Here is a 14,900-nt window from a genome sequence, read left to right on the forward strand (position 1 = left end):
TTTAACAGAAGTGCAAATATTCCCATATAAAAACTCTAAGTTAAGTTTAAACATGAATTAATTAATAATTCGTCCTGTCATGGTGCATGTTAAATAGATTTCAAAGTAAGGCGGAGCTCCTAGGTTTGCTATGTGTGACTGTATTCTGCTTCATTTGTGTGAAGCTGAGTGTATCCTGCCTGAATTATTTCAGGTGCGGCACGGTTAAGTAAAAACTGAAACATAAAGTGTGACATATATAAAATAACAGGAAATCTGGTAGTGGCCAAATGCTTTGTCACAGCTCTGTGTAAATACAAACCACAGCTGGAATATGTAGCTCCATAAAAATATTCAAAATATGCCTGGATTTGCTTTGTGTTATGGATGACTGGCTAATTGGCATCAGAGCAAGTCCAGAATGTAGTCTGCACTCTCTGAGCATCTCTTCTCGATCCAATCGTCTAAATTGTTAATCTTACAGGACCACTGGGAACAGACCCACAACACCTCCATACATCCAGGTTTAGACTCGCCCCACCTCGCCCCACCTCTCTCTCTCTAATATCTAGTCAACCAATCAGGTCAACTGATCCTCAGCCACAACTTATCATTCTCTCTCTATTTCCCTATTTATTTGTTTATCTATTTGTTATTGCTTGTGTACAGTGTCCTTGAGTTTTTTGAAAGATGCTTTCTTAAATAAAATTTTTTATTATTATTATGTCTTTTAATATGGACAGTTCAGTTACTTTTGAACATTCAATCATATCTGAATAAGCTTCACTTTTCATTTTTAACATTCACTTTATCGTAATCCTTTTTAATCCAAATACGTTTTCTCTTGAAAACTGTTTCTCAGTGACAATTTACTCAATATAATCCCCTTTTTACTAAATCATACACTTTAAAGTTGAGACATTCAGAGATCAGAATGTCCTGTGTGCACTCTCATTTAGTCTCTCTCTCTCTCTCTCTCTCTCTCTCTCACACACACACACACACACACACACACACACACACACACACACACACACACACACACAAACATGTCTGAAGGCATTTTGTACACAGGCTTTCAGCACAGCCTGTCCTTAAAATAATAATTAGTTTTTCACAATATAAAATTGTCAACTTAAACATAATTATCTTTAACCAAATATTTTCTGATTACTATTGAGCACAACCATAATTTTGTGTTTAACCCTGTTCACAAGTATAATGACAGATTGGCAACACAGCACTTATCTTCTCAGTCCAGCACATGAATACAAAAGATTGATTATGGCTCATGTCTACACACAAAACTCTAAACATTAGAACAGACATTTCCACAACTTAAACTGCATTTCTCTGCATATTGATCACTTACATTTTTTATTTGTCTTTAACTAAGAATAAAGATGATCAACAAACTGGAGGAAAAAGCTCTGTTGTAGCTCTCTGATGTTTACACAACACATTTTTCAACAAATTTGATGGGATAATAAAGGTTTATTCTATTCTATTCTATTCAGAAGGCTGAATGTCAAGTCCTTTTACCCCCTCAGCTTTGATGGCAGGGGACGGCCAGGGGACCTCAATCTCTCTCATTACGCCACTTTACTCGACAGAGCCAATCATGTTCTGCAGTGTGATGGTGATGAACCAATCAGACCTGTCAGATGTGGCAAAATGTAGGACAAGCTGGCGTTTTTAAATCTGAGAAGTATACTGCTGCTTCATTAGGTGTGGACTGCTGTACTGAAGAAGGAGACAAGATGAAGATGTCCTTTGTGAACGTTTTCCTGATCTGCTCTTTATGTAAGTAAAAGAAATTGACTTGTGTAAACTTTTGATCTTCATTTGTGTGAAACTGAGTCTGTCTGAATTATTTCAGGTGCAGCACAGTTAAGTGACGTCTCTCAGCCTGAATCTTTGAAAACAGTGAAGATTGGCGACTCAGCTACTATTAAATGCTTCGTAAAGAGCGCATCAAAGAAAACCGTGTGGTACAAGGTGACTACAGGGAGGAAACTACAGCTGGTGGTAAAAGCTGATTCTTACTATAATGTGAGAGAGTTCAGTGATGAATTTGTTAACCGTTCTTCAGTTAAATTTGACATGACTAACAATCATCTGACCATAAATAAAACATCATGGGAAGATGTTGGAACATACTTCTGTGGAGTCTTACACATAAGTGAGGTTCAGTTTGGGTCAGGAACATTTCTGATGTTGACAGGTATGTTTGGACATGTTTGCATTTCACATAATTTCAACTGAATATGAACACAGTGCTAACAATCACAGTCCAAATGGTTTGTTTTCCAAGGTGCAAAGACAATCAGCGACTCTGTCGTCCAGCAGCCAGAATCAAAGTCAGTGAGGTCCGGAGACTCTGTGACTCTCAGCTGTTCTGTTCACTCTGCTCAATGCACAGCAGAACTCACTAGTTTCATGTGGCTGAAAAACTCGGATGGTTCTGCTCCAGAGATGATTTATTGCTCTGACAATAAGAACAACATCTCCCAGAGAACTGACAGAGGACGAACTACCTGCGAGTACAACTTTGTCGTCAGGAGCCGTGATGACGCTGGGGTCTACTACTGTGCTGTCAATGCATGTGGACAAATACTGCTTGGAAATGGGACAACAATCAATAATGGTAAGACACTAGCAGTGCATTTTTAAAGTTTTTACTTTCACTTTAAAGTTCAAAGGTATTGAAATATTTTTCTTCAAAGTGCAGTTGACAAATTGTTAAAAAGTTAGAAAACCTTCACTGAAACAGAAAGTCCAAATTTACAAAAACTATTTTGCGACCTGATTATTTATAAGTATTTACCTTAACATATATAAATGGGAGGGTGAAAAACCGATCAGTTCAGTTTTTTAAATTTATTTATTTTTAACTGAGGCAATGTGAAGTACGTACGGTGTCCACAGAAAGTCAGATCTAATTAAACGCATTAAAAATAAAAAACCCACAAACCACCCATTCAAGTCAAGTGGCAGATCATCTTCTTCATGTAAGTGTTTGTCAAGAAAATCTGGTAGCTTTGAAGAGATCAGAGATGAGATAAGGTTTTCACTTTGCACGTTGTCACAGCAAGTGGTAAAAAAAACAAAAATCTAAATATACCATATACTTCATTTATCTTTATCTGTTTCACTGCTGTCTGACTTTGTTGACCCATTTGTGCAGAAAACAAAATGCTTGTGGTAAAAGTAAGTAGCCAAATTCTACATTAAATCCAGTTAATCGCAATTAGTGTTGTCTAAATCAGTAAATGTGTGTTTATTAAATGTTAAATCATGTATCATGTTTACAGCAGACACTGAAGGCATATCACTGAGTCCGACCGTTATTGCACTGATGCTGTCAAACATGGTTCTTGGAACTGTGACGCTCCTCCTTGTAGTGACATTTTGCAAGACAAGAATGAAGAAATCTGCAGGTGTGTAAAACTTTATGCAGGATGAGATCCACATTCTGTTATTCTGCAGTAACTACTAACTATTGGTATCTTTTAATGCTTGTTTTTCCACAGAAGCGGCCGATGAAAGCAGTCAGGTGAGAGTTTGTCTTAGTCCATCCACCTCATGGCAGCCTATCCCAGTCATCAAACAGCAATAGATTATTTCACATATTTTAATTTGTTCGTCAGGACATGACTATATTTATTATATATTTATTTATTGGAAATTCCTTTTTTCACAGACTGGTGATACAGTCGTCTATACATCTGTGTGTTTGGCTCACAATAGTATCAGGCCCAGACAACCTACAGTAAAAGCCAATGGAGACGCTGTAATTTACTCTACACTCAAACCTTGACAACAGAACATCAAAGTTTCATCATGGGAATACGACCAAGCTATGACAAATTACGAATGTCTTGCATCCCTCATAGGTAGTATATCTCTGTTCAGTGGTGCATACAAGCATTCAAACTATAATCAAAGAAGTTTAGAACATTTCCTCAACTTCACCTCTTTGTAAGCTAAATTCATATTTTTGTATCCTTCGGATTTTAAAACCAGCATGCTTTTCATGGACTGTCACATTTAACAACCAGCTTCTCACTAATGGCATGTATAAGTCTTCAGTTATTTACTCTGCCTTGCACTGTGAAAACCAAATGTACTGTTTTGATATACTTTTATGTTTGGACTGAAATACTTTCCATTTCACAAATTGTCCTGCAGAACACTTTGCTATGTGATGTTTGCTGTAGGTTTGTATTTGGCAGCAAGGCTATTGGTTAAGAAATTACACTAACTAGTGTAACAAAAAAAATATTTTAATTCAGAGAAATGTGTTGTGACTTATATCATACATGACAATATATTAAAATGTAGATTCCTCCCTTCTTTTCTCTTCAGATTAATATGAATGTTTTAAGTGAGCATCTTTTCTGTAAAATGTTTTACAACAAAAATGTTCATGTTTGGAAAAACCCTACACTCACCAACGATAACACCCTTCTTCTATAATCAATATAATATTTTAAGTTAAACAGAGTCATGAACAGATACAGAAGGTTAAGATGGCAGTGATAGGACTGTGTTTGTATCCCTGACCAGTCCTTGGCTGGTTTTTGACAGTAATGAGATCCAGTGATGTAGTGTGTACAGCCATGAGAGGTATACCCTTAAGCAGGATATAGGAAAACGTGTGTTTCCACCAGGAGACCAGCCATAATAGAAGCTCATTTGTTTACTACCTGCTGTCATGAACTTTAAATTTGCTCAGGGCTTCTGTAATTGTCAGGGAATCATAATTTTGAACCTTTCTGTAAAGCATTTTGTACGTACTTGCCTGCAGAAAATATCAACTGGAAGTAGTTCAGGTTGAGCAAGAAGAAAGATACAGCCTGCAGTTATTGCTGATCAATGTTTTGTAACATAAAAGCTTGAAAATTTTAGTTAACAAAACTGAAAATATTCCCATATGAGAACTCAAATTTAAGTTTAAACATGAATTAATTAATAATTGATCAAAAGACAACCCCAAAGAGAAGAAAGACTTCACAAGGCCACAGATGCAGACCAAAAGTTTAAAAACACCCAATTTACCCCCTCCGTGCTAACAGTAAAAAATTGAGATACGATGCATGAAAAGATGAAAATGCTTTACTTTAAAAGTCAAGATTTGTGCTTATTATTGATAAAAAAAAAAAAAACTGGTCTGTCATATAAAAATGACAGAAAGAGAAAGAAAGTGAGCAAGAGATTACATCAACATGTCAGCTTTCATCTCACATTCCTCTGTCTTACAGAATAGATAACAAAAATTTTATTTAGAACAAAACAAAGAAAAAAAGAGCAGGCTTTAAACCGATCGAGCAGGATAATGTTAGAAAGAGCTAGAGAACAGCCTGAACATTTCAAAGCTACAGTAATAAGTTCATGTCTAGACATGTGGCATCAAAGTCGGAACGGCTTCAGTTCAGTGTAGCTTCACCCTGGAGTACACACATTCACTCCAGATACCATCTCTCTGTTCATTTGATCTCTTGATTTCGAGGTTTTCTTCACATCGAACCTGAGAAAAAGTACAATAATGTGAATGAAATCAAAATTATGAGCCACTTAGGATGGTGTAATGATTATATAAATATTCAACTAAACAGCACATACCTTGGACAGAGGTGAAAGTCCTGAGCTAAACTCTGAAAAGCAGGCAAAGTGATTGGTGTTATGCTCAGTGGAACACACAGTATAGAGATCAACAGCATCGGTTACTGTACAGTGGTAGCGTTTTCTCTTACTGATCATGAACACAGCGAAAACCAGATAAACACCCATGATGATGATGATGATGATGCATGGTATTGGTGTCTCATGATAATTGATGCCGTCTACAAATGCAGACAGAAGGAGGCATAAGATGTTCAGTTCAAAGCAACTTCTAATGTATAAAATAAAAAGCAAAACAGATCTTAAAAAGTTAATCATCATACGTGCATTTTGGAAATTTTAAACGCATGATTTTCTACTGCAAAGTTACTTACACTTAAAACCAATCTTGGTCCCATTTCTAAGCAGAATTTGTATTTGGGGATATTGGTATTTTTAGAGGGTTTAATTAGATCTGACATTCTGATAAAAAGGACAAATCTGGCAAAGTTTCACAGACTTGTTGTCTTTGGATCTAATCTACTGGAAACTACACTTTAAAGAAACACATTTAAAAACCGTTGAACCTTAAAGTGTAAAGTAAAGTGTGCGTGTTAGTCCCCATAGGGAAATAGTTCCTCTGCATTTAACCCATTCACCCAGTGAAGCAGTGGGCAGCCACCAATGCAGCGCCCGGGGAGCAGTGTGTAGGGACGGTACCTTGCTCAGGGGTACCTCAGGGTAGCTGTTCAGTGGAGTCGAACCCCCGACCTTCCGATCATGGGGCCACCACTCTATCTACTGAGCTATCCCTGCCTTAAAAAGTTTAAAAATGCACTGCTAGTGTCTTACCATTATTGATTGTTGTCCCATTTCCAAGCAGTATTTGTCCACATGCATTGACAGCACAGTAGTAGACCCCAGCATCATCCCGGCTCCTGACGACAAAGTTGTACACGCAGGTAGTTCGTCCTCTGTCAGTTCTCTGGGAGATGTTGTTCTTATTGTCAGAGCAATAAATCATCTCTGGAGCAGAACGATCCGAGTTTTTCAGCCACATGAAACTAGTGAGTTCTGCTGTGCATTGAGCAGAGTGAACAGAACAGCTGAGAGTCACAGAGTCTCCGGACCTCACTGACTTTGATTCTGGCTGCTGGACGACAGAGTCGCTGATTGTCTTTGCACCTTGGAAAACAAACCATTTGGAGTGAGATTGTTAGCACTGTGTTCACATTCAATTGAAATTATTTGAAATGCAAACATGTCCAAACATACCTGTCAACATCAGAAATGTTCCTGACCCAAACTGAACCTCACTTATGTGTAAGACTCCACAGAAGTATGTTCCAACATCTTCCCATGATGTTTTATTTATGGTCAGATGATTGTTAGTCATGTCAAATTTAACTGAAGAACGGTTAACAAATTCATCACTGAACTCTCTCACATTATACTGAGAATTAGTTTTTACCACCAGCTGTAGTTTCCTCCCTGTAGTCACCTTGTACCACACGATTTTCTTTGATGCGCTCTTTATGAAGCATTTAATAGTAGCTGAGTCGCCAATCTTCACTGTTTTCAAAGATTCAGGCTGAGAGACGTCACTTAACTGTGCTGCACCTGAAATAATTCAGACAGACTCAGTTTCACACAAATGAAGATCAAAAGTTTACACAAGTCAATTTCTTTTACTTACATAAAGAGCAGATCAGGAAAACGTTCACAAAGAACATCTTCATCTTGTCTCCTTCTTCAGTAGAGAAGTCCACACCTAATGAAGCAGCAGTATACTTCTCAGATTTAAAAACGCCAGCTTGTCCTACATTTTGCCACATCTGACAGGTCTGATTGGTTCATCACCATCACACTGCAGAACATGATTGGCTCTCTCGAGTAACGTGGCGTAGAGAGAGATTGAGGTCCCCTGCCATCAAAGCTGAGGGGGTAAAAGGACTTGACATTCAGCCTTATGTGTTAAAAACGTTTTTTTTTAAGTTCAGAGTGCTAAAACAGAGCCTTTCCTGATCTACTAGTATGGCAATCATCTTTCTTTTTAATCAACAATAAATCAAAAACGTAAGTGATCATGCAGAGAAATGCAGTTTAAGTAGTGCATATGTCTAATGTTTAGAGTTTTGTGTGTAGACATGAGCCATAATTAATCTTTTGTATTCATGTGCTGAATATGAATATGAAGAAAGGAGAGAGAGAGACTACATGAGAGTGCACACAGTATATTCTGATCTCTGAATAGCTGACATTTCAAGTTCATGATTTCGTTAAAAAGGAGATTGTATTGAGTAAACTTTGATTGGCAAACACAATTTTAAAAAGAAAAAAGTATTTGGAATAAAGGAATATGCTAAGGTGAATTCTCTAATGAAATCTAAAATGAATGAAATATAAAGCAAAGCTTGTTCATACACTGAACAAAAATATAAACGCAACACCTTTGTTACTGCTCCCATTCCCCATGGGATGGACGTAGAGACCTAAAATTCATTCCAGATACACAATATAACCATCCCTCCCAAACAGTGGTCACAAATCAGTCCAAATGTGTGGTAGTGGGCACATCTGCTATATTGAGATAATCCATCCCACCTCACAGGTGTGCCACATCAGGATGCTGATCTGACATCATGAGTAGTGCACAGGTGTACCTCAGACTGCCCACAACAAAAGGCCACCCTGGAATGTGCAGTTTTGTCTCACAGCAAAATGCCACAGATGCCACAAGCAATGAGGGAGCATGCAATTGGCATGCTGACAGCAGGAATGTCAACCAGATCTGTCGCCCGTGCAATGAATGTTCATTTCTCAACCATAAGCCATCTCCACAGGCGTTTCAGAGAATATGGCAGCACATCCAACCGGCCTCACAACCGCAGACCTCGTGTAACCACACCAGCCCAGGACCTCCACATCCAGCAGGTTCACCTCCAAGATCGTCTGAGACCAGCCACCCAGACAGCTGCTGGAACAATTGGTTTGCACAACCAAACAATTTCTGCACAAACTGTCAGAAACCGTCTCAGGGACGCTCAACTGCATGCCCGTCGTCCTCATCGGGGTCTTGACCTGACTCCAGCTCATCGCCGTAACAGACTTGTGTGGGCAAATGCTCACATTCGATGGCGTCTGGCACGTTGGAGAGGTGTGCGCTTCACGGATGAATCATGGTTCACATTGTTCAGGGCAGATGGCAGCTGAGAATGTCCCAGTTCTTGCATGGCCAGCATACTCACCGGACATGTCACCCATTGAGCATGTTCGGGATGTGCTTGACCGGCGTATACGACAGCATGTACCAGTTCCCACGAATATCCAACAACGTCGCACAGCCATTGAAGTGGAGTGGACCAACATTCCACAGGCCACAATTGACAATCTGATAGACTCCATGCGATGATGTGTTGCACTGCATGAGGCAAATGGTGGTCACACCAGATACTGACCGGTTCTGGGTCCCCAGACCCCCAATAGCGCAAAAAACTGCACATTCCAGGGTGGCCTTTTGTTGTGGGCAGTCTGAGGTACACCTGTGCACTACTCATGATGTCAGATCAGCATCCTGATGTGGCACACCTGTGAGGTGGGATGGATTATCTCAATATAGCAGATGTGCCCACTACCACACATTTGGACTGATTTGTGACCACTGTTTGGGAGGGATGGTTATATTGTGTATCTGGAATGAATTTTAGGTCTCTACGTCCATCCCATGGGGAATGGGAGCAAAAACAAAAGTGTTGCGTTTATATTTTTGTTCAGTGTATATGACTGAATGTTCAAATGTAACAGAACTGTCGATGTTAAGAGGTTAACAGTTCAGAAGATTGGATCTCAGAAGTTCAGCAGAGATGCTCAGAGGCAGGAGACTGCCCACAATCTGGACTTGCTGTTATGTCAGTAATCCAGTCATTCATGACACAAAGCAAATCCAGGCATATCTTGAGTACTTTTAGCTAATTACATACTCCATCTGTGGTTTCTTTTATTTTTTATGTTTTTTTTTATGTTTGTCACACTTAAATGTTTCAGATCATCAAAAACTTTAGATAACACAAACTTCAAAAACTGCCTTTTCCAAATGAAGGTGTTTATTTATAAGAACAGAAAACCTACATGGTCCTGTGTGAAAACGCCTTTGCCCCTAATAACCTAATGAACCTAATAGCTGGTTGGGCCACCCTTAACAACAACAACAACTGCAGTCGAGCGTTCGCTGGCAATCAGTCTTTTACAGTGCTGTGTAAGGGAAGGGGGCGGGCACTTTTTCAAACCACTGTATACACACTGCACTCACGTTCTGAGCTAAACACACAAACATCAGAAAATTTGAAATAATTTTAATTTGGTTTTGGGGGTTCAAAGAGATCCTCATAAGGTCCTGTGTTTCTACACTGAGACCAAAAGCCTGTCCACTCTTCTGCTTTACACATGAATAGACAGCATAAATTGGGATGCCTGGAGGTGTTCTGGGTCGGTCTCCAACAGCCTGTGAGGTTAGCAATTCAGTGGCTTGGATCATTTCCAGGTGGATTGCGGTTTCTCTAGACTTCCAAGGCCTTCCCTGTGGATTAAAACTTTGAGAAGTTGTGGGATCTATCAAGAAGTCCTTCTTTTCCCATTATATCAATGAACACAGAGCATTAAAGTGGAACACATCTTCAGTGCTGGAAGTCCCTATCACCACCAACCTCTCTCTCCCTCAAAGATATGAACACAATCATCATTAGCACGGAGTGGGTTAATTAAATAAGAAGTTTTTAATGTTTTATGTTCTTCACACTTAAATGTTTCAGATCATCAAAAAAAATTTCAACATTAGACAATATAGAATATAGGACCGGAGTGCAGGACTCGAACACAAACAGGTGAACTCAACAGCTCTATTCTAGCTTTATTTGCTGGGAAAAAACTGTAACATCAAAAATGAAACTAAACTTGACACATGACCAAAAACAAGAAACTCAGAGTAGAATTGGCCAGGAACACAAAGGGAAAAACACAGCACTGTGAGGGTACGACATGACAAAGGGCAGAGGAAAACACAGGGCTAAAATACACAAGGAAGTAAAAAGGGAATGGGAAACACAGCTGGGACCAATCTGACTTAATGAGACGAGGGGGAAGCAAAACACACCACTGAACACAGGACACAAGATGTCTGTGAAGGTTCTCAGTCATCCAGGTCATCGTAGTCTAAGGAGCTTGGAAAGAAAAGCGTCTGGACTTCTTCAAGTTACTTGAAGACGTTTCACCTCTCATCCGAGAAGCTTCTTCAGTTCTAAGGTCAAATGGTGGAGAGTCCCAGATTTAAACCCAGTGGGAGTTTCCCCCCAAAGAGGGACAAAGGACCCCCTGATGATCCTCGACCTAATCACATGAGCCAAGGTGTGAAAACAGGTGTGGGTCACAATCAGCCAGGGTTTCGGGTGAGCTCATTGTGAAACCTGGCCCCACCCTATCATGTGATTTCTCGATGTCAGATGGCCCAGGATGTGAGTGGGTGATAAGGTGCCTGGGGAGGGAACTCAAAACTGGATTATAGATGGCAGACAGTTGGTGTCGTAAGCCACCACCTCTGTTCAAAGATGGTCGCTCACAGTGGACATAAATGGCTTCTTTCAAACCATCTGTCTTCTCTGTCCAAAATGTGAACATTGGCGTCCTCGAAAGAGTGTCCTGTGTCCTTTAGATGCAGATGGACTGCTGAGTCTTGTCCCGTGGAGGTGGCTCTTCTATGTTGTTCCATGCACTTGTGAAGTGGCTGTTTGGCCTCTCCAGGACGCAAGACTACCAAAGTAAAACAGGAAACACAAAATAGGCATGGAGACACAGACTTTACCAGGAGGCACGGAGGAGACTAGATGAGAAACATGTAACACAGGACAGGCAAAGAAAAAAAGAAAAAAATCACTAAAATACAAACAGATATTCACAGACACAAACAATACTAATAATCAAAAAACAAACACTGAGTCAGCCTCAGGACCATGACAGCCAGTTATCACATAAATACAGTTGTTGCTGTTAAGGGTTCCCCAACCAGTTATTAGGTTTAGGGGTAATCACCTTTTCACACAGGATCATGTAGGGTTTTTTGCCCTGATAATAAACACGATCATTTAGAAATTGCATGTAATCTTTACTTATGTTATGTTAAACATAAGTCAAACATTTAAATTTGTCTCATGATCTCGTAAATTTAAATTTGACAAAATAAAAACATTAGAAATCAGGAAATTGGGGGGTGGGGGGCAATGTTCAGAAATGTTCCCTCTAATTTTTCATGTGTCTGAGCAAACACACAAACTCCCTGAGAGGTCTCTTGGACCACTGTGAGCAACATTAGACGTGTACACTGTGGTCACGGCAGCATCGAATCCATCCAAGTTACATGGTTTATTAAAATAATCAAATTACAGCATTCACATTTATGTTAGACTACTTTTAATTAACTGCTTTAGCCCACTTACATGAAACTCCAATTTTGAAAACCCAACTGTCTTTCTTCATATATAAAACACCCAGCACGCCCCTGCGGGCGGTTTATCCTTCAAGCTCGGGTCCTCTACCAGAGGCCTGGGAGCTTGAGGGTCCTGCGCAGTATCTTAGCTGTTCCCAGGACTGCGCTCTTCTGGACAGAGATCTCCGATGTTATTCCCGGGATCTGCTGGAGCCACTCGCCTAGCTTGGGAGTCACCGCACCTAGTGCTCCGATTACCACAGGGCCCACCGTTACCTTCAGCCTCCACATCCTCTCGAGCTCTTCTCTGAGCCCTTGGTATTTCTCGAGCTTCTCGTGTTCCTTCTTCCTGATATTGCTGTCATTCAGAACCGCTACATCGATCACTACAGCCGTCTTCTTCTGTTTGTCTACCACCACTATGTCCGGTTGGTTAGCCACCACCATTTTGTCCGTCTGTATCTGGAAGTCCAACAGGATCTTAGCTCGGTCATTCTCCACCAGCCTTGGGGGCATCTCCCATTTTGACCGTCTTGTGGTGCCATGATTGGTAAGAACAAGATCCGGTCCATCAACACGTACGCCCTGCCCGTGATCAGGTACCCTGCTGGGGTAATAGGCTGGCCAAAGGAGGAAATAGAAGCCACTGACATAAAGACAAGAAAGCTCCTTACCATGCATGGAGGGTTTCACCCCAAGTCCAGCACCCTGAGGCTGTACGCTAAGCGGAAGGAAGGGGGCCGGGGACTGGTGAGTGTCAGCACCACAGTCCAGGATGAGACAACGAACATCCAAGAATACATTGGGAAGATGGCCCCAACTGACCGAGTGCTCAGTAAATACCTCAGGCAGCAGAAACCCAAGAAAGAGGAGGGAGACGAGGAACCATCATGGAAGGACAGGCCCCTGCACGGTATGTACCACCGGCAGATAGAGGAGGTGGCTGATATCCAGAAATCCTACCAGTGGCTGGACAAAGCTTGACTGAAAGACAGCACAGAGGCACCATTCAGCTGACTCCTCAGGACTTGCCTGACCCTCTGCAGGTACTTGGTGGTTGCAGCCTTTCTAGCGGCCTCTTCATGGTTCCCATTTGCCTGCGGGATCCCCAGGTACTTGTAACTGTCCTCTATGTCTGCAATGTTGCCTTCTGGTAGTTCAATCCCCTCAGTTCTGACTACCTTCCCTCTCTTTGTTACCATCCGACTACACTTCTCCAGTCCGAACTGTATAGCCTGGTAGTGTGGATCAGTGAATCGATGTCTCATTCACTCTTGGCATACAGCTTGATGTCATCCATGTACAGGAGGTGGCTGACAACTGCTCCGTTCCGTAGTCGGTATCCGTAGCCAGTCTTGTTAATGATCTCACTGAGGGGGTTCAGGCCTATGCAGAACAGCAGTGGGGACAGAGCATCTCCTGGGTAGATCCCGCACTTGATGGTGACTTGTGCTATGGGCTTGGAGTTGGCCTCTAGTGTTGTACGCCACATCCCCATTGAGTTCCTGATGAAGGCTCTTAGGGTCCCATTGATCTTGTACAATTCTAGGCATTCCAGTATCCAGCTGTGGGACATTGAGTCATAGGCCTTCTTGTAATCAATCCAGGCAGTGCACAGGTTGGTCAGTCTGGTCTTGCAGTCTCGGCTGACTGTTCTGTCTACCAGTAGATGGTGTTTTGCGCCTGTGGTATTTTTGCCAATTCCTTTCTGTGTCCCGCTCATGTATTGACCCATGTGCCTGTTCATCTTAGCCGATATGATGCCTGACAGGAGCTTCCATGTAGTACTGAGGCAGGTTATTGGTCAGTAGTTGGAGGGGACCAGTCCCTTCTTGGGGTCCTTGGGGATCAGGACCGTCCGACCTTCAGTTAGCCATTCCGGGTGTCTCTCGTTAACTAGCAGCTGGTTCATTTGTGCTGCCAGACGCTCGTGGAGTGCAGTCAGCTTCTTTAGCCAGTAGGCGTGAACCATGTCGGGCCCTGGTGCTGTCCAACTCTTCATACTAGAGACCCTTTCTTGGATATCTGCCACTGTGATGGTTACTGGACCCTGTTCAGCGAGGTCGCTGTGGTCTGCCCTCAGATCCACTAGCCACTGAGCACTGCCGTTATGGGTTGCGTCCTCCTCCCATATGCTCTTCCAGTATTGCTCCGTCTCCAGCCTTGGTGGTGCTGTTCTCCTATTATTATTGTTCCCTTGCCACTGAGAGTACACCTTTGCTGGTTCTGTGGAGTATTCTCAGTACTCAGTATTCTTCATCCTCCAAACATGACGAGTTGAGTTTATACCAAAAAGTTCTACTTTGGTTTCATCTGACCACATGACATTCTCCCAATCCTCTGCTGTATCATCCATGTGCTCTCTGGCAAACTTCAGACGGGCCTGGACATGCACTGGCTTCAGCAGCGGAACACGTCTGGCACTGCGGGATTTGATTCCCTGCCATTGTAGTGTGTTACTGATGGTGACCTTTGTTACTTTGGTCCCAGCTCTCTGCAGGTCATTCACCAGGTCCCCCTGTGTGGTTCTGGGATCTTTGCTCACCGTTCTCATGATCATTTTGACCCCACGGGATGAGATCTTGCGTGGAGCCCCAGATCATGGGAGATTATCAGTGGTCTTGTATGTCTTCCATTTCACACCAAGCTGCTTGCCTATTGTAGATTCACTCTTCCCAGTCTGGTGCAGGTCTACAATACTTTTCCTGATGTCCTTCGAAAGCTCTTTGGTCTTGGCCATGTTTGGAGGATGAAGAATACTGAGTTGCATCCCAAGAACACCATACCTACTGTGAAGCATGGGGGTGGAAACATCATGCTATGGGGCTATTTTCTGCCAAGG

The 14,900-nt window shown here is 41.8% G+C and overlaps 2 protein-coding genes across 2 annotated transcripts; one reads left to right on the plus strand and one right to left on the minus strand.

Moving 5' to 3' along the window:
- Positions 1-1,739: 1,739 nt before the first annotated feature.
- LOC146675387 (uncharacterized) lies at positions 1,740-3,598 on the plus strand. The gene is made up of 5 exons (XM_085385494.1): positions 1,740-1,782; positions 1,859-2,203; positions 2,294-2,626; positions 3,294-3,419; positions 3,513-3,598. Exons 1-5 carry the CDS (start codon positions 1,740-1,742, stop codon positions 3,596-3,598), a joined length of 933 nt encoding a protein of 310 aa, XP_085241620.1.
- A 1,815-nt stretch (positions 3,599-5,413) lies between these two features.
- On the minus strand, positions 5,414-7,322 carry LOC146675388 (uncharacterized). The gene is made up of 5 exons (XM_085385504.1): positions 7,280-7,322; positions 6,859-7,203; positions 6,436-6,768; positions 5,605-5,825; positions 5,414-5,509 (listed from the first exon to the last, which is right to left on the minus strand). Exons 1-5 carry the CDS (start codon positions 7,320-7,322, stop codon positions 5,414-5,416), a joined length of 1,038 nt encoding a protein of 345 aa, XP_085241630.1.
- Between the last annotated feature and the right edge of the window lie 7,578 nt (positions 7,323-14,900).

Source organism: Rhamphochromis longiceps, linkage group LG3 (assembly GCF_057381845.1).
Source record: "Rhamphochromis longiceps isolate RC_006_pf linkage group LG3, R_longiceps_female_GT1.1, whole genome shotgun sequence".
Taxonomy (NCBI): Eukaryota; Metazoa; Chordata; class Actinopteri; order Cichliformes; family Cichlidae; genus Rhamphochromis; species Rhamphochromis longiceps.